Here is a 27,233-nt window from a genome sequence, read left to right on the forward strand (position 1 = left end):
GAGGGGCTCGCCAGTAACTGGAGCGGCTGATAAATGTATGGTGAACTTGAAGACAGGTGCATTGACATGATCAAGTCTGAGGGACAGAAAGAAAAAAAGAATGAAGAAAAAGTCTCGGAGATTTGTGGGACATCGTCAAGTGCAATAACATGTGCATGACGCCGATTTCAGAAGGGAGTACGAAGAATATCAGAACAAACAGCTCTAAAACTAAGGTGTTTTTTTTTTTTTTGTCTTTTTGAGACAGGGTCTCACTATGCAGTTCAGGCTGGCCTTGAGCTCACTTCGTAGCCCAGGCTGGTCTCGAACTCGCAATGATCCTCCTGCCTCAGCCTTCCGAGTGCTGGGATTACAGGCATGCACCACCATGCCCGGCCTAAAATTAAGTTTGATTGACAGTATTGATCTGCACACCTAAGGAGCTCAGTGGACCCCAGGTAGGGGAGATGCACACCTAGACACATCATAACCACATTACTGGAAATACAAGAAAAGAAGTTTTGAGGGCAGCAACAGAGAAGCAATTCATCACTTCCAAAAATCTTCAGCGAGACTCACACCTGGGTTTTCATCTGAGAAGCGAAGCCATGGGGCAGTCAGCCTGAAGTACTCCAAGAACAAGGTCATAACCAATAATTTTGTACTAAGCAAAATGATCCTTCAAAAATAAAGTAGAAGCCTAGACATCAGAGTATGCTCTTGAAAATGAGAACAAAAACCTAGATCTGCGTTGAAAGAAATACTCAGGCTGAAATGAGTGAGCACTAGAGCGTAATTGAAATCTACATAGAGAAAGAGTGCTAGTCAAGGTAACTACACGGGAAAAAAATAGACAGTGAAATTATTTTTGACTGCAATGTAATTTTGCTTGTCCTTTTAAAAAGACAACTGCGTAGGTGGGTGTGATGGTGCATGTCTATAGTCCCAGCACTCAGGAGGCTGAGGCAAGAGGATCGTTGTGAGTTCAAGGCCAGCCTGGGCTACACAGCAAGACCTTGTCTCAAAAACAAAACAAGGTCAAAATCAAAACAATTAGATGACCCCATAAGCCGCTAATCATGTATTTGTCACCACCGGTGAATAACATAGGAAGATGGCAATGCTCCTCACACTGATCTGTGAATCAAAATCTCAGCTTTGTTTCTTTTGCAAAAATGGATAAGCTGACCCTAAAACCCATGTAGGACTCTGTCCCAGAACAGCTAGAACAATCCAGAAAAAGAGCAGACTTGGAGGATTCGTGTTTCCAGACTCCAAAAGTTAACTACACACCTACAGTAATTCAGAGAGCGAGGGTGGAGGGTAGACACGTAGCTCAGTCGGAGGCTGGGAGGCCAGGGGGCGGCACAGCACCTCACAGCTCTCTTCCTTCCTCCCTCCCCCTCCCCTTCCTCTCTTTACTCCTCTTTCTCCTTCCTCCGCTTCCCATCTCTCTCTCCTGTCCCCTCCACATATGATCTGCGTGTCACCTTCCTCCTCTCAGCAGACGGCACTGGTGAAAAGTGCACGGCTCAGCACGGCTCTCCCCTCTGTCCTACACACCCCTCCCTGACGTCCCTGTCCCAAGTCCAAGGCACCGGCAGATTCCTCCCACCCCGCATTCCCTGGAGAGGCAATACAACTGGCCCAGGTCGGACACGGTCCCAGGCTCATCCAATCCAGCAAGCTGAGCCGGGGCGGAGTGATCGCGTGAGCCCGGCCACTCGGCACCCTCCCCGGAGGGCTGTCTCCCTTGCTAAGTTAGACTCGGGGCTGGCGAGCAGCACAGGCTTCCTGCTGCTCCTCCTGGAGTATTTTCTGCAATACCTGTTGTCTGCTTTGCTTCTGTCATCGCTGGGACAAAATACCCAACACCCAAAGCTACAGGAAGAAAGGTTTCCTTTGGCTCGCCATTTATAGCTGTTTCAGTCCATAGCTGGCTGGCTCCAAGGCAGGGCGGCATGGCAGAGGGCATCTCAGAGGAACAGTCCATGGCAGGCAGAAGGCAACAAAGTAGCACAGCAGCTTCTTTCTGTGCTTTTTTTTAAAGACAGGTTTCACTATGTAGCCCAGGCTGGCCTTCAACTCAGTGATCCTCCTGCCTCAGCCTCCCACGTGCTGGGATTACAGGCTGTGGCACGACGCCCGGCTTCCGCGCATTTATATTCCATCCAAGATACCTGCCTCTTGGGTGGTGCCACCTACACCCAGGCTGGGCACCCCTCATCCCAGCATCACACCATAACCCAGTCACCCTCAGAACTCCGCACCTGAGACCACATGGGTCTGGGGAGCTGTGTAGACATAAGCCACAGCACCTGTCGCTCTGCCTTCCAGGGACACTGCAGACAGCTGTTCAAGCTGTGTGCTGAACCCCCTACGAGGTGCAATTCAGATTTCAGGCCTTGTCCATTGGTGGAAGTAGGACAGTAGCGGGAGACAGGCTTTTTCTAACTTGAACAAGGACGCTACACGAGGTCTGTAGGGCCCTGCCTTCTCCGTTTCTCTTTCTGCCCCCGTCCTGTGCTTTGACGCCTCCTCCCCCCACAGGTGGGGGCCTCTTTGTTTGCCAGCAACATTGGAAGCGGACATTTCATTGGCTTGGCGGGGTCGGGCGCGTCTGTGGGCATCTCCGTGACTGCTTATGAGTTTAATGTAAGTATTGGACCCTGGGCAGGGACTTCTCACCTCCACCTGACAGGGGGGTTGTGGAGGGAAAGGGTGAGGGCCCTGCACTTCCGAAGTAGAACAACACTTTTTTTTTTTTTTTGCCAAGACCTTGTCTGCTGTAGGTGAGAACTCTGCCACAGAACTACACCCCAGATCTTTCTCCATTTCTTAATTTGAGTCAGGATCCCGCTAAGTCACTAAGTTGCCCAGGCTGGGCTCAAGCTTGCAGTCCTCCTGCCTCAGCCTCTAAGTAGCTGGGATCACTGGCATGTGCCACCACACCCAACTAGAACAGCACTTGATGGAAAAACAAACAGGAGACTTCAAGGGTGCCCTTGGCCCACTGAATTCAACTGGACCTGTTAAGTCTCAGGTCTCCCTCCCACCCCCCCCACTCCTGTTTGCTGCAGACAAACTTGTCCTTCCCCGATTTGTGGGTACAGGAAAAAGAAACCATCACAGGACCACAGGATATTTCTGTATATTGTAGACATTAGCTAGCCATCATGAAAATTGCACGGCTTAGAGCTGGGGATGCAGCACATCGCCTATAAGGCTGAGGCAGGAGGATCCCAAATTCAAGGCCATCCTGACAGTTTGGTGACTTAGTGAAAACTTGTTTCAATAAAAAGTAGAAAGAGAGCTGAGGATGTAGCTTAAAGTGAAGCCTTTGGCTTCAATCTCTGGTACTGTAAAAAAAAAAAATTATACAGCACAGTGGTATTTGACTTTTTTTATGCCCCAAGAGTTACCCAAAAGAAAGTACACAGGTTTGTACAGAGCAGGATTCACCCCGGATGGCTTTTCCTGGGAAGAGGCTTTGCGCTTACTAGGATTGGCTTTCATCTTCACAGTGACTGCCTTTTTCTTTGCCTTTTTGAGACAGGGTCTCACTATACAGTTCAGGCTGGCCTTGAGCTCACTTTGTGGCCCAGGCTGGCCTCGAACTATGCAGTGATCCTCCTGCCTCAGCCTCCCGAGTGCTGGGATGACAGGCGTGCGCCACTACGCCCGGCTGACTGCCGCTGTTCAAGGGCTCACCCTCTACGAGGCACAGATTGAGTCCATTACGTGCACTGTCACCTCGTGGAATTCAGTTACAGACTGGACCCAGGTCACCCACGTTCGCGTCCTGCCTCAGTGGTGTGAGCTTGGGCGTGCTCCTTACGCCGCTTCATTCGCGCGTACACAGAACGGGGACCAAAGGCACCTGCCACACGAGCCGCTGTGGCACTGACGCACCCGTGCCTGCAGAGGGCGTCCGACATTCCGTGAGCACACAGTAAATGCCGCCTTGATGGCCTCCCCGCGGAGAACTAGCAAAGCACGGTTGCCCGTTTCACAAGTAAGAAGCAAGTCTAACCCGTGGGGCAGCCTTGCCCAGGCTTCTCTGTGGCTGCAGTCTTTGATCCTAGGTTTCGTGGCCTCTGGATTTGGGTGTTTTGGTCCCCCCGTGCCCCCGTATTTGGTTTTGCTTTGCTTTTCATTTTTGAAGTACCAGAGATTGAGCCTGTGGTCTTCACACTGAGCTACATCTCCAGCCTTTTATTATTTTTTATTCTGAGACAGGATCTTGCTAAGTTGCCCGGGCTGGGCTTGAACTTTGATCCTCCTGCCTCAGCCTCTCACCACTTTGTTTTAACCAGCTGGTAGGAAAGGTGAAAGTGCAGCTGAATGAAATGGGGTGGCATGGCATTCAGGAAACCTATTGCTTTTTTTCCTTTTCTATTTAACCCTCTCCTCTGCATTGTTTTTTGATTTTGTCTTTGATTTGGTTTTTATTTTCTTAGGATAGGGTCTTGCTATGCTGCCCAGGGGCTTCAAATTTCTAGGCTCCAGAGATTCTCCTGCCTCAGCCTCCCAAGAGGCTGGGACTACAGGCGTGACCCACTGCACATGGCTCTCTTCTCCCCGTTTTAAAAATCCAAATAGGAAGGCCAATGAAGGGGAGCTACTCAGCAAGTAAGGGTCTAGGATCAGAGGCGGAGTTCAGGCCAGGCTACCTCAGGAGGCAGAGGAGAAATTTAAGGCGGCTCCTTCTCAGGAACTGGAAGCCGAGTTCTGACTGTGCTTTCTTGGCCAGGGCTTATTTTCTGTGCTGATGTTGTCCTGGATCTTCCTTCCCATCTACATCGCAGGCCAGGTGAGGGGGGGCTGGGGTGCTGAGGGTGGGCCCCCTCTCTCCGGGAGGGCCAGGCATGCAGAGGCCATCAATGGGCGGGGGCGGGGGTGGGGGCGGGGCTCTCTGAGCGACTCTGCCTGGTAACTCCCGGGATCTGGAAAAGATGTGGCATAAAGCGTTTCTAAAAGTCTAAAACACAAGCGTAAAACGCAGTCTTTTGAATGTTGCAAAATTATGTTGCTATAGTTTTTTTTTTATTTTAAAGAGAATTTTTAAAAATGATACAGAATTTTAAAACAAGATAGGAAGTTAACAATGGTTATTGTATTGCATATTGTTATCTTCGAAGTAGTTGCTCAGATTACCAGATACAGGCATGCAAGATTGACCAAACAATTAAGCATGAACTGTTCCTTTCGTTGTTGTTGTTGTTTTTTTTTTTTTTTGTTTGTTTTTCTCCGGTACCGGGAACCGAACTCACGACCTTGCGCTTGCCAGGCAGGCGCTTTTGCCGCTGAGCTAAATCCCCAGCCCGAACTGTTCCTTTCAATGAATAGAAATTAGTAGTAGTTCTCTTAGCTATTTTGTGTGTGTGTGTGTGTGTGTGTGTGTGTGTGTGTGTGTGTGTATATACATATATATATTCTTTTCCCCCATCCCAGTTCTTTCCTTTTGAACAGTTTCTTTCCCTTTCACAATATCTATCGGCACCTTTTGGATCTTCTTTACTCTTTCAGGTTCTTACACTAGGGAGACGATACAATGTTTACCCAGGAGGGGAGTAGCTGGGTCGAATGGGACCTCTAATCCTAGTTTTTGAGGAATCTCCATACTGATTTCCACAGTGATTGCACCAGCTGTAGACTTTTTTTTTTCCCAGTGTGAAGGATGGCACCCAGGGCCTCATGCCTGCTAAGCATACATTTTTACCCCAAGCCATACCTTGGGCCCAGACTTTTTGAAATGCAGCTTTGAAAATCATTCATGATCTCACTGGCGTCACTCAGACGGTCTGCAGGTCATTCGTTAGGTACTCTGTCACACATGGTAAGATGACATAATGCCACTTATAAAGCAATAACTGACTTTAGCTTCTTTTTTTTCTCTTGGGGATCGAATCCGGGGCCTTCACACCAAGCTACATACATTTTTATTTTTGAGACAGGGTCTTGCTAAGTTGCTCAGGCTGGGCTCAATCTTGCGATCTTCCTGCCTCAGCCTCCCAGACTGTTTGGATTACAGGCATGCCGCCACCACACTCAGCTTGATTTTAACTTTTTATTATGGAAATTTAGAAAAATACACAGAACAGAAATGTGCGAGGATTAAAAATTATGTTCAAAATTATTCCATACCTGAAGAAGTACCGTCTAGGGTAAAGGATGGTGATGCAGGTCAAGCGGCCTGCCCTGGGGAGAGCAGAGGGGCTTTTGGTGAACAGGGGCCTGGGTCTGCTCATGTGCAGCTGTGACAAGCTCCTGAACAAAGTATCTGGACAGTCACAATGCAGATCGGGAGTGGAGCTGTCCGGGCCAAAGCGCCAGCAGTTGCTCCTCCTCATCTACCAAGGGGCGGAGGTCGGCTGTGCAGACTCGGGTGAGTGCGAGCGGGGATCGCCGGGTGCTCTGGGCTCAAGACTTCCACCCCCGGGCAAATGCAGAAGACGGCATCACCCGCGGAGAGCGAGAAGGGTGTGTGTGGGTCAGAAGAGCCACGGGGACCTGAACGGCTCCTCTGACTGAATGGAAGAAGGGCGCAGTTGTCACCGTCCGCCGATGCGGTCCGGGGCGCCAGAAAAGGGATGACGTGGGCGGAGACGCGCTGGCCTCCGGCCGCCCCTGTTATCACACGGAGAGAAGACGGCTTGGAGGGAAGCCTAGCTGGGAGGCTGCTTGTCTAGCTGGCGCCAGGCCGTAGGTTCGATCCCCAGGGCTGGAAAAATAAGTGAATAAATAAATCCTCTGGCCCTAGGCACACTTTGGGCAACACCCTGCATGCACTCAAAGGAGAGACCGAGCAAAGGCTGGCGGCCGAGAAGAGAGGAAAAGCTGCCAGTTTAACTTTTATTGGGAAATAAAATACACACAGAAAAAAAAGCAGTAAACCCAAGCGTGCAGCTTAGCAAACTCCTGCGAGGTAGACACCCAAACAAGACATAAAAGGTAGCTCGGGCTGGGGATAGAGCTCAGAGGCGCAGCACCTGCCTGGCAAGCGTGAGGCCGTGACTTCGGTTCCCAGTACCAAAAAAATACAAACAAATGTAACTTCCCCACCACGAGGTCAGGAGAGCACCACACCCGCCTTTCTCCTTCCTAGTAAGGACTCGCATCTGTGTTTTTCCTAGGGGTCTTCTTATGCACGCCTGGATAATAAATTTTGATTTCACTTTTCAAAAAGTTATACCATCGGTAGAACCCCAGGTTCTTCTGCAGCTGCTGTGCAGCCCTCTGTAGAATGAGCCCATCCCAAAATATTTACCCGCTGGCTGGTGCCCGAGCACTGAGGCGCAGGGCCACGCTTCTGTGCTGTGTCTTGGTCCCCAGGGCCACACTCTCATGCTGCGTCCCCGTCCCCAGGGCCACGCCTTTGTGTGTCCTGATGCACGTGGACGTGTGTGGGTGGAGGGCGTCTCCAGGCCCCTGAACCGGGGCATGTTGGGCTTAGCGTGAGACTCCCAGAGCACTTCCCTCCATAATCTTCCCACTTGCGAGCTGAAAATTCTCTCTGCTCCAGCACTCCCCCACCCCGTCGTTGCTGACACTTTGGCCTCCCCGACTTTAAAACTCTGGCTCGTCCAGCGAGCGTAGTAGGAGGTCACTGTGCCTTGAGCTGACCGTTTTCTTCATACGCTCTCCGGCCATCTGCATTTCTTCTTTGGGGAAATCACTCCTTGCCGACTGGCTCTGGAAGGTCCCTCAGAGGTCCGAGTGCGGAAGGCGCGGCCGCCGGTTGGTGGCAGTGTGGGCGGTGGAGTCTGGCCACGCTCGGCCCGGTGGGGGGTCTCAGGTGAGGGGCTGCGCCCTTGAGGCGGTTGTGAAACCATGAGGTGAGTGGGTCTCGTCCATTTATCTCCGTCTCTATGCACCTAGAGTTTATTTTTCCCCGCCATATGCGGAGGGTAGTATCCTGCAGAGACTGCCCACCAAGATAGTGGCAGACAGTGTTGATTAGGTAGAGCTCAGCGGCACAGCGAGGTCCTGAGTTCAGGTCCTGGTGCCAAAAATGGAAACACAGAAAATGAAGTCTACACATTCTTCTATCACTTCACACAATTGGGCAATGAGGAAACATGTCCTGAGAAGTGTGCCAGGCATACTCTCGGCCTTGTTCTACCAAGCAATTCCCCGTGCCCACTGGGCCCTGCTTCCCTCTTGCTGGGAAGCTTCCCACTTCCCGTCTTCGATCTGGCTAACTCCTGTTCATCCAGATGTTAGGTCCAACAACCACTCCTCCAGAAATCCTGTCTGACCTCAGGATGAGGCTGGCTCCTCGGTTGTATCTGCCGCTGTTGTCATTCTGCCTTTGGTTTTTTTTTTTTTTTCTCTTTTGTCTTTTTGAGATAGGGTCTCTGCTACACAGTTCAGGCTGGCCTTGAGCTCACTTTGTAGCCTAGGCTGGTCTTGAACTCACATGGATCCCTCCTGCCTCAGCCTCCCGTAGTGCTGGGATTACAGGCGTGCGCCACCACACCCAGCTACTTGCATGGTTATTACAATAATGCATCTCTGTGCATCACGCTACACTGTGTAGGTTTGACTCACCAGACCAGGGGTTCTTACCCTCTGCGCTAGTGACGTTCAGTGCCAGACAGTTCTTTGGGGGTGTTCTGTGCACTGCAGGATATTTGGCTGTCAGTTTGGGGGCTGCTGCTAAAGTATCTCCAGGCACTGCCAAATGCCCCGTTGGAAGCTGAAAAGCCCTCCCTGGTTGAGAACCACTGCACTAGGCGTGTGTCTCTCCCAGGAGGGCAGGGACTGTCCATTTTCTTACTGTCTAAAATAGTGCCTGGCACACAGCAGACGCTCCGTAAATATCTGTTGGAATGCATCAATCCCCGGCTCTTCCCTGAACCCAGAGGAAGGGAAGTGACGCACGATCCATCAGCCCACAGAGGCACCAACTGGGGGCCGCGAGCCTCGTCAAATCCCGAAGCAGAGGCCCTTGGTCAGGAGTGAGCGGGCAGAGCCAGTGGGAATTCGGCGTCAAGGTGACTTGGAGGTGACCGGGCTTGGGTTTGGGCCAGAGACATGGGTTGGGGGGTGGAGAAGCCAAATTACTGAGGAAAGTGAAGACAGACACTGGCGTGGCATGGTGTGGCGTGGCATGGTGTGGCGTGGCGTGGCGTCCATGTGGGGGTTTCTCCACATCATTGCCGGAGCTGGCTCCAGAGCAGGAGGAAAGTCCACGAAGACCCTTCCCCACCAGGAGGAAAGTCCACGAAGACCCTTCCCCACCAGGAGGGGAAGCCCTAGGCGGGGCGCAGGTCGCCGCACCGGGATGGCTGAACGTCAGGGGAGGAGAGGGCTCTGACACAAGCATCTGGGTGGCGTCTGGATGTGACCCGGGGAGAGGACGCGTGCTGAAGGCCTCTCGCTGGCCTCACCACCACGAGGAGAAGACGCATGAAGGAGCGAGGACCCCAGGCTGGAGTGGCGCCCTCCCACGGCGGCTGCATTTATCTCTCCTTGGCCTTCCACGAGCCCCAGCCGGAGGGTGTCCCTGTGTTAGCGGACAGCAGACAGCCCTCCCTCACCAGGGAGGCCGGGAGAGCTTTGGAAAATGCAGCCCAGGGACCACTGAGTTCAGGGTCTCCGAACCATCGTCATTTCTTAAGCATCTTCAACCCGAGGATCAGGGACACATTCAAGGCAGGAAGGATTCCTGCGTAGTTTCCCAAGCCCCTAACTTCTCTCTGTCCCTTGTCTGTTGGTAAATTGCCTTTGTCTCTCTTTTTCTGGTACTAGGGCCCGAACTTTAGACCTTCTCACTAAGCTACATTCCCACCCCCCTTTTGAGTCAGGGCCTTGTTAAGTTGCAGAATTGCCCAGACTGAGTTGGAACTTGGGATCCTCATGCCTCAGCCTCCTGGAGCGCTGGGGGTTGCAAGCCTGCACTACCACACCCAGCTTAGTAAACTGCTTTTTTTTCAGTTACTTTATAACAGCCCTGTCTGCCAGCTTGCTTGACAGTCTCCCCAGAGAAGCTTCCTGCAAGGAGGCTGTCAGCCAATGAGAGGAGTGTCTCTGTCTCTAGCACAGCCCGGCTGGCAGTTGCCAGTTGCTGATGATGACTTGGGGAACCGGGGTCGGGAGTGTCCTAGTACGTTTGTCTGAATGCACTGGAGCTCTCAGCTGGCTCTCTGAGTGGTCCTCCCACCATCATGAGAAGGACCCCCTCCCCCTGCCTCTGTCCAAGGTGTGACTGAGCTCACCGTGCGTTATCCCCTGACAGAGTCAGAGTTCAGTAACAAAGTGCTTCCAGAAATGGCCTATTCTGCCCACCTTGAAGCAAATCAGAAAGATCCAGGCAGGACCATCCATGTTTTTTCTGTTCAAAAAAAGTGTCCATTTATATTTAGAGTTCAGTTTTTGCCCAATATTATATTTTATGTAAAACATTTCAAATATGTTAAAGCTTGATGTTATACTGAATACCTTTCTATTTTTATTTTCTGGAAAAAAGGTAAAACAAAATTGCATAACAAAATAGGAGAATAACAATAGTTAATACATTGCATATTGTTAGCTTTAAAGTAGTTACTCAGAGTATAAGATATGGACATTAAAATTTCTCCAATGATGTTAGCACAAACCTGCCTTTTCAATGAACTAAGACAGTGATAAGTATAACTGACTCAACTTTTTTTCCCTTTCCCCACCCTAGTTCTTTTTTCCTTTTGAACAATTTCTTCCCCTGTCAGAATATCTATTGTACAGCTTAGACCTTATTTACTCTTTCAGTTTCTCACACCAAGGAGACAATACAACGTTTACACATGAGAGTCTGGTTTATTTTGCTTATGAGTATGGTCTCAAGTTACAGCTTATTTACTTATAAAGTCTCAAAGTTTATCCTTCTTTATAGCTGAGTAATACTCCCATTGTATAAAAATACATCTTTTTCATCCATTCCTCTGTTGATAGGAATTTGGGTGGTTTCCAAGAGTTAGCTATGACAAATTGTGCTGCTATAAACGTGGGTGCACATATATCGCTATGGTATGATGTCTTTAATTCCTCTGGGAAGATACCCAGAAGCGAAATAGCTGGGTCAAATGGGACCTTCTAATCCTGGGCTTTTTGGGGAATCTCCATGCTGATTTCCAGAGTTGTTGCACCAGTCTACACTCCCACCAACAGTGGAGAAGGGTTCCTTTCTCCCCACAGCCCCTCCAGCATTTGTTATTGGTTGATTCTTTGATGATGGCTATTCTTTCTGGGGTGAGATGAATCTCAATGTTGTTTTAATTTGCATCTCTTGAATGACCAATAATAGTGAACATTTTTTCATATATTTACTTGCCATTTGTATTTCTTCATCAAGTGTGTATTCATCTGAAATGCTCATTTTTGAATTGGGTCTTTGAATTTGGGGGGCCTAATTTTTTTCAATTCTTTGTATGTCCTAGAAAGAAGTCCTTTCTCTGAGGGACTGTTGGCTAAAATTTTTTCCCACTCTGCTGGTGATTCCTTTCAATGTGCAAAAGTTTTCCCCAGTTGTTGACCCTTTGAAGTATTTCCTGTGCAGTCTGGGTTTTGTTCATGAACCCTCTGTCTACCTCCGTGTCTTCAAGATTTCTACCTACTTTCTCTTCCAGTAAGATTTAGTGTTTCTGTTTTTACCTTTATAGTTTTGAACATCCAGACTCCACTATCAACAATTTATAATTGTTGAAGCAGGTCTGGCTCTCAGGCCCTCTCTGTCTCCCCTGCCTGCTTCTGCTTTATCATCAGACCTTCAAACAAACAGATGGTGTGCCATTCATCACCTTGCAACGGCAAGCAGAAACACCGAAAGGACACCTAGGATTTGGACGTAGATTTATTTATGCCAACGGGCCCTGATTGGGATCATTCCCGCAATATCAGGCCCCAGTCTCTGAGGGTCTAGCGCTTATATGGGAGAAGCAAGCAGCAGGTACAGAGATAGAATGACTTGTCAGCTAGGGATTGGTTTATACAGTGTGCATCACAGTGCCCAGCCGTTTCTAAGAGACAGGAGCAACCGGAACCGGAACCGGAACTGTTACCTGGGCAACTAAGAAACGGAAAGGGGCGGACATTTTCTGTTACAGGCTCAAAGTTGGCCTCCCTCCTGGGTTAGGTTTGGGAAAACTCAAGTTGCAATTTGTACCCTGCGAGTATCACCACCACTCTGCGCTCACCCCAGATCTGGGACCTGAGGGGGGTTTGCTGCTGGCTTGAAGTCCCAGAGTCGGCAGTGGGCAAAGAAAGCGAGACAAGACACTGCAAAAGGCAGGCAAAACGCAACTCAAGTGCGAGTTTTCAGCCGCATGGCCCGGGCCCTGGGTGCCCCGGATGGTAACACGCCTCCACCCTCAGAGTCCCGCCCACAGCGCAGGGAGCTTCCAGGACTCCGTCTTCCCCGACCGCAGCCTCTGTGTCCCTGCACATTCTGCTCCTAGAATCCCCTGCCTCGCCTGGGGAGCAGGCTGCAGGGGTAGAGTGCGGACAGTCTCCCCGAAGTTTAGAACACGGAACAAATAGAAACTCCTGAGAGGATGCTGGGTGTGGGTCATGCGGCCAGTTACACTGGATCCCACAGGAAGGATACGCTCTTTCCCATTGCCTTTCAGTTTAGATTTTTAAAACTATGCTTCATTTTAATGTTTCATTGACACATAATAATTGTCCGTGTTCACGGGGTGCAGAATGAGGTACATGGTATAACGATCTTATCAGGAGGACCCGAGGGCAAAGCCTCATGTTGGAGCTCGTATTGCCCTTAACACTCGAACAGCTTCAATCTCTCTCCCTACCCTCCCCCGTCTCTTCTCCTCTCTTCGCCTTTTCTCTTTAAATAATTTGGTTCTGGACCCAGAGTTTTGATGGGCAACAGTAAGTTTCCAGAAGAGAATAGGAAATAAGTGAACATTCTATCATTCCTGTAATTTTTAAGTGTTACTTTTTTTTTTCTTGTACAGGGAATTGAACTCAGGACCTTGCACTCGCCAGGCAGGTGCTTGTGCCGCTCAGCTATATCCCCAGCCCTAGTGTTACCACCTTATAGGTGGTTTTATTTTACATTTTGCCAAATGTCAAGCAAAACGTGTTACACATCTAACAAAGCAATGAGTATATGTGTTTATGGGCTATTGTTGCTCGTGATATGTTAAAGTATACTTATTTTTGAATTAGTGACTTTAAAATTGCATAATATACCAAGAGTGTTAGAGTTTAGAACATATGTCTATGGATCTTCTAGAGGCTTGATGTGGGTGTCTGTGTGTGAATCTTAAAATTATCCCAGGAAACATGAACACTCCTATATTTATGTTTGAGGATTCCCTTAAATAGAAGACCGGTTTCCCACTGATGGTCGTGGTTTAAAGTTTCTTTTTTAGGTAAATTTATTTAAATTTAAAAAGTGAGTTGGCTTAAAGATGAACATTACATGAAAAATCCTACAGGCCATAGCAAAATCGGGACGGGGTGCACACACCTGATGTTCATAGTGTGAGTTGGGCACACACTTCCTGCTCCCCACTTTTCCCCTTCTTCTCAAGTCTCCCCTGAGAATCCCAGCAAGGCCTTTCCTGCTTCTGAGTTTGGGAAGCGGGAGGAGGAAGGGTGTGGGTGAGCTGGCGACCAGGCGACGCACGGCCAAGGTCAGCTGGGTGCTGCAAGCCGCTCTGCACCCCGCCCGCCCCCCAGGTCACCACGATGCCCGAATACCTGAGGCGCCGCTTCGGAGGCAGCAGGATTTCCATCACGCTGGCCGTGCTGTACCTATTCATCTACATCTTCACCAAGATCTCGGTAAGGCAGGGGCGTGGCCTGGCCGCGTCACAGCGGATCGCCCGGTGCCCGTCTGCCTTCTCCTCCTCTTGGGCAGGTTGGGCTGTCCGAGGAAGGCGGGGCAGACGGGGAGAGGGTGGGCAGGGACAGAGGGAGGTGTGAGAAAGGCCAGGCGGAGCGGAGGGCCTCCTCTGGGCAGCTGAGCATGGTGGGCGTGACTGCCCCGCTGCTGGGACCGTGATCTTCCTCCTGCGGTCAGCGGGGCTCAGCTCCCGGCTGGACGTTCTGATGGCCCCGGGGCTCGCCTCACCCTGACGTTTGGCCGGCCAGACCTCCTGGACCGCGGCTGAGAACAGAGGCGCACACCGCTCAGTGGGCCTGGCCCAGGCTGCAGGCTGGGAGTGGGAGGCGTTTGTGCAAAGCGAGGAGGGTGAGTGGGGAGGGACAGGAGGAATCCCATTCCTTCCAAGACAGTAAGGGACTCAGCTCCAGCCTGAAGCTCAAAGGACAGTCGTGTGCGGGGCACTCACTTGCGGTCGGGGGGCGACGGGGGCAGCTACAGGTGGAAGGAAAGCCTTTCAGGGCACGCTCCACCTCCGAGGAGTCCCCAGTCCTTCCAGGAGGATGAGGCGGCACAAGCCAAAGCTCGGATGCCTGGGCGAACGCGGCATCTTGGGAACATGGAGTTTCTGAGAGCGCCTGGAGGGCAGGGATTCAAAGTGAGTAAGGAGACGAGGCTGGGAAGCAGGCAGATCGCAGGGGCATGGCTGGCTTGCAACTCCAGCTCTGTCTGCAGCCGTGGTCTCGGGACCGCAGGGGGCAATTCAGGCATCCTAGGGGGAGAGGACAGTGTGACAGGGATGGGGTCCCGGAGCGTGCGGTGGAGCACGGAGGGCAGAAGACCAAGGCCCGAAGCTGGAGGCCCCCGAGGGAAGTCCTTGCGTTTGCCTGGGGCGGGGGCCAGTTCGAGACCGCTGACCTGGGATGAGATGAACCAAAAAAGCAGTGTAACGGACGGCTCATCTGTGTCTGCCAGAACCTCGGCTGGAGCCCGATGCTGGCGAAAACTCGCTGCAAATACTCACGCATCTGTGAACTGCCCGTTTCTGCAGGTGGACATGTACGCAGGCGCCATCTTCATCCAGCAGGCTTTGCACCTGGACCTGTACCTGGCGGTCGTGGGGCTGCTGGCCGTCACAGCTCTGTACACTGTGGCAGGTACGGCTGCCGGGGCGGGGGGCGCTGGAGAGCTGGGGGTGCTGGGGCCGACCCCACCTTCTCAGCGCTTTGCAGATCATTCATTGAACCTCAGTGCATTACCACAGTTGGAAAGATTTCTGAGCATGCAGCAGGGCCTTGACAAGTCACCGTCCTCTAACATTTACCTCCTCCCCTGCCCCAGCCTCCCCCCTCCCCTGCCTCTTCTTGGTACAGTGAGTCGTACACAAACGCACATGCACACACACGTGTGAATGTGTGTCACCTACTATGTGCCTGACGTTAGGGAATGGGGCACAGAAGTAAACAAGACAGAATGAAAATCCCCACCACGGAGGGATTTACACTTAGTGCGTCTGAGGAAATGGGCTAAAGAGGTCGATGACTGCGTCTGGGAGCACCATTCCAACCCGATTCGTGCTGTGAGTGCGAATCCAGCGGGGCGAGGATATGGGGGGGGAGGTCACGAAGGCCTCGCTGAGGTGACATCTTGATGCAGTGCTGCTCACTTGGGTGCGGGCAGAGGAGGGGAAGCGTGGGATGAGGCCCGTCTGCTCCTCCGAGGAGCAGCCAGGGCTGGTGGTTGTGGCCCACCGCTGAGTGAGCACACGGCCGTGCACGCGCTCTCTTCAGCTTCTGGGGCGCCATTCTTCCAAACCGGAGTGACGACAGCATGCCCTGGCCTTGTGCCACACCGCTGCCCTGGTGGTTAGAGGAGAACAACCCAAGCTCCGAGGACATAAAACAAGCCTGGGTTTGCTCCCACAGAACACTACTGGATCCTCTAAACAGAAAAGCAAAATCTCACACATGCAAAGGCTCCTAACGTGGGGGACCTTGGCCGAGTTTTCAGAACAGACCACAAGCACCTGGGGCAGAGAGGGAGGGAGGGCGAGATGCCACAGCCAACTTATCTCTGCATGCGTTGGGGGGGGCCCCTCTCCCCCGTTAGACGGTAGGCTCCACGAGGTCTCTGCATCCCTATCACGTAGAACCCGTTGGACACTCCCCAGATATTTGGTGACTGGTTAAATGTAACGCCCATCACAACGCCTGGCGAATGATAAATGCTCACTAAACAGCAGTAGGGTGATTTTATGTGTGTGTGAGAACCCAGCTGTTAGGCTCTTGGTACCTTCAGGCCGAGTCACGAGAGGGCAGCAGAACTTGTGCCGGGATCCACGCCAGATCACCCTCCGTTGTGTGAGGGTCTCTTCCTGCTGAGGAAGGGTAGACCCAGGACACTGTGCCCACGTGTATGCTTTTCCTAATTGCACAGTGATGTCCCGTCTCATAAACATGTTCATCTCAGATGAACGTCCCTCCCCTTGCGGGAGGAGGAAAGCGGGAGGTACGGACAAGAGACCGGAAAGGCTGCTTTGTCCAAATGCCGATGGATCTGCTGCCATCATCGCCACTGCAAGGACTTTTCCAGGTGGCAAACCCACCTGAATCCTCTTAGGCAGACCATGACCCTGTTAAAGTCTAAGAGGTTTTCAAAAACTTAGTACTCACATCCTTTTTCCAAATCAAAAGATAATGCTTACTCTTACTATCTTGTTCTAAAATTTTATATCATGTTTATTGCTTTTCTCTTTCAAATAAAAAATTCCCTTCAATAAAAAATAAAAAAAAAGATAATGCTATTCGGAGCTTGAGGACTGTGGCCCAAACACCACTTCCTGTTTCAGTGAGAAATTGTATAACAAACCACGCACACATTGAAGGATTTAAACCTAACGGTTCACTTTTCCCTTCAGCTTCACGGGTTCTCGAGCGGCTGGCGACTGGTCTCACGTGGCTTTGTTGAGGGTAGCCAGATGGCATCTGGGCTGGTGGCTAGAAAGAGACGGCATTACTCATGTAGCTTGTGGCTACCTTGGGCTGCGAGCTAGGCGCTCTCTCCGTGGGGCAGCATCCTCCTCTAGGTTGGACCTGGCTTCCAAAGGCAAGAAGCTCTCAGGGCAACATGAGAGAGAGCGCTAAGGCACAGGGCTGGAGGAGGGCGAGGCCCGGAGCTGCACGTCACTTCCTCCTATTCCATGGACTGAAGCAAGTCACAGGGCCAAGCCCCTGTTTTAGAGGTAGAGAAATCGGCTTCAGCCCAACGTGAGAGGTGCCGCAAAGCCGTATTGCGGGAGTTACTGCGGTCACCTTTGCAACCAACCAAGCCGGAGGAATGTGTCGGGTCTTGGTCTCCCTGGTTCTCTCTGTGCCCCGGAATAACCTTCCCCATCCTCACAGCCGCGCTCCTCCCCGCAGGTGGCCTGGCCGCTGTGATCTACACCGACGCTCTGCAGACGGGGATCATGCTCATAGGAGCGTTCACCTTGATGGGCTACAGTAAGTGGGCGCCGGGCATTTTGAGCGGGTGACAGTGGGACCTCTGTGCCCATCACTGGAGTAGGCAAACCCCAGTGCCAAAAAGGCTGCCCACCTGGGGATTTCTGGACAGCTTCCTTGCTCGCGGCATGGTTATTCTAGCTAGAAGAGATCCATGTTTCCATGGACATTTACCAGCCTACAGGTAGAAACGTCTCTTCTGGCACTGATATGATACATGATTGCACAAGTAAAAGGATATGAAAGGGAAAACGCTTACAGAAGAATTCCAATTAACCAACAGCCTGGGTGAGAGAAATGGAATGTCACCCCACTTGAACGACAGGATGATAATTGTTGCGGGTAACGTCCAGTGCCTGGTGCTCAAGAGAGTGAGTGAAAGGTTATGAAGAAATAAGGTACTTTCAGAATATCAGGGGCATTGCAGCCCAGATGTTTATTGGTGACAAAGGGGGAAAATAGCCACTCAGCGGGGGAGAAGCCCGGCACACACCCTCGTCACTAGGTGGCCAAGGTGAGTCCATCAACAAGACAGGGTGCCACGAGCCCCTGATAGATGTGCCAAGCGGGACATAAAGCACCTCTCTGCCATTCTTGCCCAGAACACGTAACCTCAACTTACCCAGGAGCAAACATCAGACAGACCCAAATTGAAGGGCATTTCACAACACATCTAACCAGTGTTCCTCCAGGATGATCAGGTGAAAAGAAACAAAGAGGAGCTGGGTGTGGTGGCACACCCCTGTAATCCCAGCACTCGGGAGGCTGAGGCAGGAGGATCGCTGCAAGTTCAAGGCCAGCCTGAGCCACAAAGTGAGTTCAAGGCCAGCCTGAACTGCAGAGTGAAATTCTGTCTCAGCAACAAAGATGGACAGACAGAAGGGAGACAGACTGAGGAACCAGCACAGAGTAGAAGGACACAAATGACAAATGCAATGTGGTCTCCTGGACTGGACCGCAGAAGAGAAAAAACATTAGTGGTGAAACCTGGAGAGCCTGTAGCACAGTACACGGTAGTTAACAGTGTACCAATTCTGTCATCGTCCCTTCGGGCTTCTGTAAGAAAATATCACAGATGGGGGCGGGGCTTATAAACAACAGGCCCCGCCCAGAGCCCTGGAGGCTAGGAAGTCCAAGATCAAAGGGCCAGCAGCTTCAGTGTTCAGTGGACTCTGCCTGTGGCTCACATGGGAAAGGCCCAGCTAGCGCCTCCTAACCCTTTTCAGGAAGGTTCTACCCTCGGGGCCTAGCTACATCCCAAAGGCCTCATCATCTTGGCTTGGATTTCAGTATATGCCTGCGGGGAACACACATAGTCAGACCACGGCAAATGTTAACTTCTTACGGGTGCGTGTGTGTCCGTGTGTGTGTGTGGGGGTAACTGGGGATTGGATCCAGAGCCTTCACACTGGACTACATATCCCCACCCCTTTTTTTAATTCTACATTTGAAATGGGGGTCTTAACTAAGTGACCAAGTTGCTCAACTTGGGCTTGAGCTTGCATCCTCCCGCCTCAGCTCTCAGAATGTTGGGAATGCAGGTGTGCACCACCGTGTCCAACTTAAGCTCTTAGCTTTGATAACTGTACTATGGTTATAGAAGATGATAAAACTGAATGTAGTGTGTATAAGAACTCTACTATTTTTACAATTCTGTGTCTGAAATTACCTCTATAAAAATAGAATTGCTATTGAAACACATGAGATCCAGAGATGATATCCCATCTGAGTTTTATAAAGTTCATAAGTATTGGTATTATGATTACTGCCTTTTTAGATGAGAAGATTAAGGCACTAACTACCACCAAACAACTCACCCAAGACCCCATGGCTCATAAAGCTAGGATGCAAGACAGGCCTGGTGGCACGCACCTGTCATCCCAGCTTCTTGGGAAGCTGAGGCAGAAGGATCTCTCAAGGCCAGGAGTTTGAGACTAGCCTGGGCAACATAGCAAGATCCTGACTCCCCCAGCCTCTAACTTAGTAGAAGGTGATCCCCGTCACATTTGTGAGCAGAGGCTTGGAAAAGAGCCGGAGTGCACAGGGCACGATTTTTACTTCAATATTGTCCTTTTTACACAATTTGAATTTTGTGCATATTACTTTTATCTTTTAAAAGAAAACTCAAAGAAATAATCAGATGGTAATACATTCATTTCGCAAGAACAGCAACAAAATTGCTTATTAACTTTTGCAAGAAAAATCTTGATTCCATTTAAATAGATATCAACCTTTATTTTAATCATTTCCGACTGCGTTCACTCCCGTGTTGTAGTGGAAGTGGAGGTCTCTATTACTTTTTATTATTTTTGGAGGCCTCTGTTTAGGTAGCAAGCAACCCTCAAAGACTCGATGGCCAGGGCTTGAGCCCCACTGCAGCCATAGCGGGCCTGGAACTATACCTTGGGGCAACAGAGTTTGCGGCCTCTGCCCGAAATCTGAAGTCTTCTGTGCCCTAAGGGAGCAGATCTGACTGGTGCTTCGTGTCTGTCCCATGTGGCAGCTGCCTTCTCCCATCTGCCCCAGTGGGGACCTAAGAACCACCAGCAAGGGCTGTGAACTGCTCTTGCGTCTGTCCCTGCCCAGGGTCTTAGACTGTGATGCTGTCGCGGATTGAGGTCTGAGGACGTTTCCCAAAGGAGATGGGGACCTTCAAGTTCCCCATCCTCTCCCCCAAAGTGTAGGTTCCTGGACTCCTGTCACAGAAAAACATTTCCAGATGTGTAAGTGACATAAGCAGATTTATTGGGCAGAGTCACAGTACATACTCAGCAAAAACAGTCTGGACAATAAAGGGGGCACTGTGGTCTGAGGTATCCTTTAAGATGGGTGACTTCGCTGGGCATGGTTGTATGAATCTATAATCCCAGAAGTCTGGGAGGCTGAGGCAGGAGAATTGCAGATTCGAGCCCAGCTTAGGCAGCTTAGTGATTTAGCAAAAAGATTTAAAAAGAGCCAGTGTGATGTAGCCCAGTGTGAAAGGCCTTGAGTTCAGTCCCAAGGACTGGAGAAGGAAAAAGGGTTGGCAATCTAAGATATTTTGCCTAAAAACTTTTGAAACCCTTGCGCATCTGTTTTTCTTCATCTTAAAGTCAGGCTTCTGCCCCTTTATTTGCTAGGTTAATTTAGGAATTCATAGTATTTTAAGGGCTTTTAAGTATGATAGGCCTGGAAGAAAAAGCTAACCAAACAAATAAGCTTAGAGCAAGATACTGAGTGAAGATACAGCTAACCTCGGGTAACTCTGATCATGCGATAGAACTAGCTTACTTCCTGTCCTATGTCTTCTGTCCTACCCTCAGTGACAGCCCGCATTTAGACATCAGTGGTTTGTTTCAAAAGATTCAAGACTAAAGAAGCATTATGAAAAAATTTGGATGACAGTGATAATGAAAGATACTAAAGAATTCAGAAAAAGTGGTGAACTAAAAAAGATCAGAAAACAAACTGGCTCACTCCTTTCTTCTGTAAATAAAATACCAAAGATAATGGAGCAAGAACTACAGAATTTTATGGAGAAAATTGTAGCCCCCAAAACAGACATCTAAGCCAGTTATTTCTGAGATAGAGCACAGAAGCTTTCTGGACTATGCAAAGACTAGGGAAGACAAGATAGAAGCAAAATTGACAGCGGATGTGATTTTTTAAAAATGATAGTAAATGAAGATCCAGTTAAAATAGTTATGGATCCAAAACTTGTTGAGAGGATCGTTAAGGCAAATATTACCTAAAAAGTATAACAATTTAATAAAAGTTGTCTGGATCTAAAGCCCCATATTTCACTTACAAAGATTTAACTGTGAGCGAGGTAGAGTTATGGAGTTTTCTTGGGTTCTGGGGACTCCCGGAGATTCTTTCCGGGTTCTTCTTGTCCCAAACAAAGAACTGGACAAAACAAGCACAAAAGACAGCAAGGTTTCACGTTTATCAGAGGTAGGAAAAGGAAAAAAGCCAGTGCAGGACAACTAAAGATAAGAAAAGATTACACTCTTCAGGGCAAGAGTAGATCACCGTGTAACAACAAGGCACGGTGGCAGCCATCTTTTCTATCTCCTATTCCTCAGGCTGACCTTAGGTCTGGCCCAGCCTATCAGAAACATGCTTGAGTGCTAGCACTTCCCAATTGGTTCCAGATGCAGGGCTTGGGTTCAAGGCTCCTGGATCGCCATGATTGACAGGTCACACCCATTTGCCCAGCCAGTTTGCCATGCTCCAATTTCCTGCCTCAGTACATTTGCTAAGTTTCTCAAAGAAAATATGAAATACCACAAAGAACATAAAGGCCCAGCAAATAGATCTTCCTACCAATCTTATCCTTTAGACATGGAATGTAAATCTCTCATAAAGGAATACAAAGAATCACAACCAAAGGAGGGTAAGATAGAATGCAAATCATTAGTTATGACAAATACAAGACAGTGACTTAAAATTCCCCTTCAGTGCAAGGCTTCTGTGTCATCACCAATCTGTGAGGTGGACATATGACTGTTCTACTAATGCTTTTGCTTAGCTATATATATTATTTTCTCAACAGAATGTGGGATACCCTGGCTTTTTAATTTTCAAGTGGTACAGGCAAAATATAACATAAGGCCAAAAGTATTAACCAGAGGAAAAATTCATAGTCACCATTTCCATGTCCTGTATATGAAAGAATTCACTGTTTTTTAACGTGTAGGTGGGTCCGGTTATTGACAAACGCATAACTCCAACCCCGCTATTACCAAAGAATAATTTTTACAGTAGGGCTCTTTTTCTGCCAGAAGCTGTGCTTGTAGTTTGTGTGCTTTGTCTCCTTCAATCCTTGTGCCGCGGGCCGGTGTGGTGTTCTCCCCTCACAGGACGGAAAGGGAATCTCAGGCGGCAGGCATCAGCTCAGGTCCACGTATCTCGTGGCCCACTCTGACCCCATGGACTGAGACCAGTGCGGGGTTCAGAGGCAAAAGAATGCTTTTATGGGCAAGGTTTCTGACCCTGGGGTCCATGGACCACATTCACGGCACTGTGAAAAATATACTTCTATGTTCATAAATCTATAATTAAAAATAACAATCTTCCCATTGTAAATGTAGGTTACACCCCACAGCAGTAGGAGTAATACTTATGACTCCAATACCAAGTTATCCCAAGTATTTTTATATTACATTAAACTTGTTGTTGATATATTTCAAATATTTTTGTCCTCAAAGCTACTTAACTAAATCATTAATTAGACCTACTGCTGCTACATTTTACTAATTCAATGAAGCAAGTTATTGTCACACTTTTATAATTTGATGATTGCCTTCAATCTATTTGGGCTTGAATTTGCAATCCTCCTGCCTCAGCCTCCCAGAGTGCTGGGATTACAAGGCGTGTGCCATCATGCCCAGCTAATCCCTCTGGGTTTGTGCTATGCATTTAGAAACACTGTCCTATAACAAAGTCCGTGGTAACTTCCAAGGACATAAAAAGAGCGGTTAACAACCCTCAAGGTGCCTCTATCCGTGCCTTTGCCACGGACCCACCGGGATTCCTGGAAAACCTAGGCTTTCTGTGCCTTCCAGGTTTTGCTGCGGTTGGGGGGATGGAAGGCCTGAAGGAGAAGTACTTCTCGGCCCTGGCGAGCAACCGGAGCGAGAGCGGCAGCTGCGGGCTGCCCCGGGAGGACGCCTTCCACATCTTCCGCGATCCCGTGACGTCCGACCTCCCGTGGCCGGGCATTCTGTTTGGAATGTCCATCCCATCTCTGTGGTACTGGTGCACGGATCAGGTACGGGGCAGCCGCCGAGCCAGCACTTCCCGAAGCCTTTTGCCCGCGGTGGCGGACAGTTTCTTCCCCTCCTCTTCTCGTTCTGTGTTTTCCTCACCTCCCCGACTTTTTCTCTATGCTGCTGTGCTTCTTGCTCCTGCTGATGCAAATGGCGAATCAGAGCTGCTGACCTTTGTGAGGGGAGACGTAGTACATTACCTCGCGTTTGATATCTGGGAAGGGATGATGCAGAAGGGAGATGATCAGTTCACAGGGTGGCCGAGACTCACCCCGGAGGCATCATTTGCTCAACAAGCCCTCAGCAGGCGTCTTCTGCCCGCCAGGAGCAGCGCTGGGCGCTCAAACGTGGAGCAGACAAGACAAGGCCGACAAAACGCTCCGCCTGCACAGCGCTGCGCTGCGCCCGCCCGGGCTGACAGACCATAGTTAAGCTTATCCCGCGAGATGCTGAACGGTGCCAGTGTTTCAGAGGTCGAGGGAAGTGACCGGCACTGAGTGTGGGGGCCCAACTTAGAATCGGATGAGGAGGAGAGGGGTGATCGAGACCTGGGGGCAGAGACATTTGGGGGACTTGTTAGGTTTTAAACAGTGTAAGCGTACGCTGAGGATAATTGCACATCTGTGGAGTGATGTGTCAGCACATTTGTACACTGCAATGATCACCTATCATCTTAGACACTTGTTTCTTTGTTATGAGAACATTCAAAGTCCTTTCTTCTAGTGATTGCTATTTATATGATACAATTTTGTTATGTATAATTACTCATCGGTGTACTAGCACCCAGTTTTTTTGAGACAGGGTCTCGCTATGTAGCCCAGGCTGGCCTTGAACTCACAACGATCCTCCTGCCTCAGCCTCCCGAGTGCTGGGATTACAGGTGTGCGCCACCACGCCCAGCTCCGCACCCTTCTGTTTAATGGAATTTGTTTCATCTATCATCTGTGGCCTTGCCCCATTAACCAGTCTCCACCTGCCCTCCCTGCCCCCCTTACCCATGCAAGCTTCTGGTAACCAGTGCCTTAACTCTCCTGCTGTGGGCTCAGGCCCTTAGATTCCACGTATGAGGGATACCACGTGGTACTTTTCTTTCTGTGCCGGTTCACTTAACATTGCTTTCCTGCTCTCTCCGTTCTTGCTGCAAGTGACAAGATTCTGCCCTCCCTGTTGCTGAGCAGTATCCCACTCACTGTGCACCCACATCCGATGGACACAGACGGGTTCCATATCTTGGTTGCTCGGAACAGCACTGCAGCACACATGGCAGTGGAAGTGTGTTTTCAACACACAGCTCATGTCCCCTGCAGCCACACCCAGCGGTAGATGGTTGAGTCGTATGGTAGTTCTATTTTTAGTTTTTGTGGGCATTCTACTACTGCCTTCGTTGGATAGAGGACAATGCGTGCTCCCTGTGATTGTGGGAGGAAGAAAGTTTGTGGCATGAGGAGCAGGCAGAGAGAAGACCTTAAGGCGTACAGTAGTGTGTGAAAAGGAAAAAGAACGGTCCAGAGCAGCGCAGTGCTCAGGCTGCGGGCGGGCGTGGGGCGGGATCAATGTTTGCTTGCGTGCAGGGAGCAGTTCTGCGTGGGCGTGCCTGATACACTGACACAGCCAGAGATCTGAGTAGCATCGGGAGAGCTGCACTGCAAGGTCAGGGCTGATGGGAGTTTCATTAAAACAGTGATCACGGGGTTGGACAGCTGAGCGGATGCAGGAGACATCACAGATAAGAAAACCCAGGTCCACACCCCTGGACCAGGGCTCCTCTGACTGACCAGCAGGGGACGTAAGACGGTAACTGGTGTGGCACACATGAACCGCCGCTGTAGGACAGACTTACTTCTCACACTTAGCAAATCTCAGGTCGGAGAGACCATGAGAGGCACCACAGATCCAGGCTATCTCTGTGGGTTTTAAATTTAACAGGCCTGGAACTGAGCTCAAGCATTGTAACTTTGGGACACTGTTTAATATCTCTGAGCCTCAGTTTCCTCATCTGTCAAATGGGGCTGCTAACAGTTACAAAATAGGGATGCAGGAGCAATTTGGTCATAGCTTTTTGCTGCAAAAACATTTAATACACAAACCATTACAAGCACTTACTTCCTTGCTGGGGCTTATGTTACTGTTCCCGACACAGCTCCCAGCTTGTAGAGGTCCATAATGACTTGAGGCAAAGCCTTCCTCCAGCACGCAGCCCGAGACCACCTCCAAGCCACTCCATGTGCACAAGAGCCTAAGGATGTAGTCCCAGAGGATTTGCTCTTCCAAGTGCCAGTCGAGGCCAAAGGGGCAGAAGCCAACCCCCTCTGACCCTTTGACTTTGGTCGCCCATAGGGGGTTTCTGCTGAGCCAGATTCCACAGAGTCCAAAGGACGGGCCGGTTCACGGTGCTGCCCAGGAAACAGCACGGCACTGGCCGCCCTCCATCGGGCTCCCGTAGAACCCAAGAAAAGCAAACCGTGGTTCAAGAACATGTTTCAGTCGTGCCAGGCAGAGGTGCACAAGGCCAACGGTGACTGATAAGAGTGACGTCTCGTAACCACGCGCAGGTGCTGTATGATTCGCCAGCCACTGATCCGAGCCTTTCACCCTCGGCTCACCCTGCTCGCACTCCTTGCGAGCTGCGTTCCTTTGCTGGGCTGGGGGCTGTTGTGGAGGGCGACACCCACCCCCGCGGGGCTTGTGGGCTTTCCAGCTGTGCAACTTAGTCTGGACATTGTTCAGCTACCTCTTAAAGTCATACTGAAGACACATTCATGGAGACAGAAGCCAGAGTTCTTCTAAACCACAGCTTCAGGTCTGTAGGAGAGGGGGCTTTGTTTCACGAAGCTACAAGATTCTTCCCTGTCTCCTTTTGGTGCCTCAGTGAAGCAACAATCCCACCACTGGATATATGTCTAAGGGCATTTAAGTCAGCAAGACAGAGACGTCTGCACTTACGTGCAGCCACATTGCAGCGCTATTTTGCAGCTGTTGAAGCGGTAGCCACAATCACCAAGGGTCCACCGGCAGATGAGTGGACAAAGGAACTGTGGTACGGATACGCAAAGGAAAATTACTCAGCTGAGGAAGGGAGTGAGACCCTGTCTTTCCTAACAATGGTGTTGAACCTGGAGGACATTATGTTAAGTGGAATAAGTCAGGCACAAAAGGACACAAAACCCACGTGACCTCATTCATACGTGGAATCTAAAGATGCTGAACTCAGAAGCAGAATTCAAGGGGCCGGAGGTTGGGAGATTGGAGAAATGTTGTTACAGGATACAGCATCTCAATTAGACAGGGGACGAGGCTGAGAGATCTGTTGTCCAGCATGGCAGCTCTAGTTAGCAACAGTGAAGAAAAGATCCTTAAAAAAGTTTTAGTGTTCTCACTACCAAAAAAGGAAAGAAATAAAGCATGTGGAGTAATCCATACGTTATCTGTTTAGCCATTCCACGATGCATACATATTGACATGTTGTACATAATATATTTTTTCAAAAAAAGATAGATCTTTCTATGTTACCCAGGTTCTTCTTGAACTCTTGGGCTCAAAGGAATCTTCCTGCCTCAGCCTCTGGAATAGTCTGGACAATAGGCATGTGCCATCATACCCAGCTGCCAGATAAAAAATAAAGAATGGAATCTTTGTGCTCCCCCCACCTTTGGTCAAAATAAGGTGATTCCACATGTCCGCGTCTTTCACTCCCAACATCCAAATGAACATCATCTGTGTGCGTAAGAGTATAGCAGGCTCCAGGTGACAGAGAAATCAGCTAGCCGAGGAAAGGGGTGGGGACGGAGGAGTTTTTGCAAACAAAGGACAGGAAGCTGGAGCTTTCAGAGCCCCCGGAGTCTTAGTCTGGTTCTCCTTCCCATCTTCCTCCCTTCCGACTTGCTCTTACCTCTCGCTGCAGACCAACTAGAACACCCGCTAACAACCGAGTTCCAAATCTAAAAGTCCTGGGGATATTGTCCGACTTGGCAAACTAGGGTTTGTCTGTAGGATCTCTAAGGCCTTCCTATAGGTCACGCAACCACGCCCATGCTGCTAGTGTAGCCATGTGGATGAGGATTGCAAAAGAAGAGGCAGAATGCTCCCCAAAGCTGACCCTACTGTTGTAAAAACCAAAAAAGATTAGACTGGGAAGAACCCCGTTTGGGCCCCGCTGGCCCCGACATCACGATG

General features: G+C 50.0%; 1 protein-coding gene across 4 annotated transcripts in view; it reads left to right on the forward strand.

Annotated features, from left to right (window-relative positions):
* Slc5a11 (solute carrier family 5 (sodium/inositol cotransporter), member 11) overlaps positions 1-27,233 on the forward strand; it is a 58,049-nt gene that overhangs the window by 14,798 nt on the left and 16,018 nt on the right. For 3 of the 4 annotated variants that reach the window (XM_005405115.2, XM_005405114.2, XM_005405116.2), the window contains exons 4-9: positions 2,530-2,634; positions 4,733-4,792; positions 13,666-13,770; positions 14,862-14,967; positions 17,230-17,310; positions 22,857-23,062. In XM_005405115.2, coding sequence (XP_005405172.1) covers positions 2,530-2,634; positions 4,733-4,792; positions 13,666-13,770; positions 14,862-14,967; positions 17,230-17,310; positions 22,857-23,062 — 663 coding nt within the window. Of the gene's footprint in view, positions 1-2,529; positions 2,635-4,732; positions 4,793-6,088; positions 6,368-13,665; positions 13,771-14,861; positions 14,968-17,229; positions 17,311-22,856; positions 23,063-27,233 lie in introns of those variants that run through there. The other variant, XM_005405117.2, reaches the window with a different exon arrangement.

Source organism: Chinchilla lanigera, unplaced genomic scaffold (assembly GCF_000276665.1).
Source record: "Chinchilla lanigera isolate Chin_1 unplaced genomic scaffold, ChiLan1.0 scaffold00092, whole genome shotgun sequence".
Taxonomy (NCBI): Eukaryota; Metazoa; Chordata; class Mammalia; order Rodentia; family Chinchillidae; genus Chinchilla; species Chinchilla lanigera.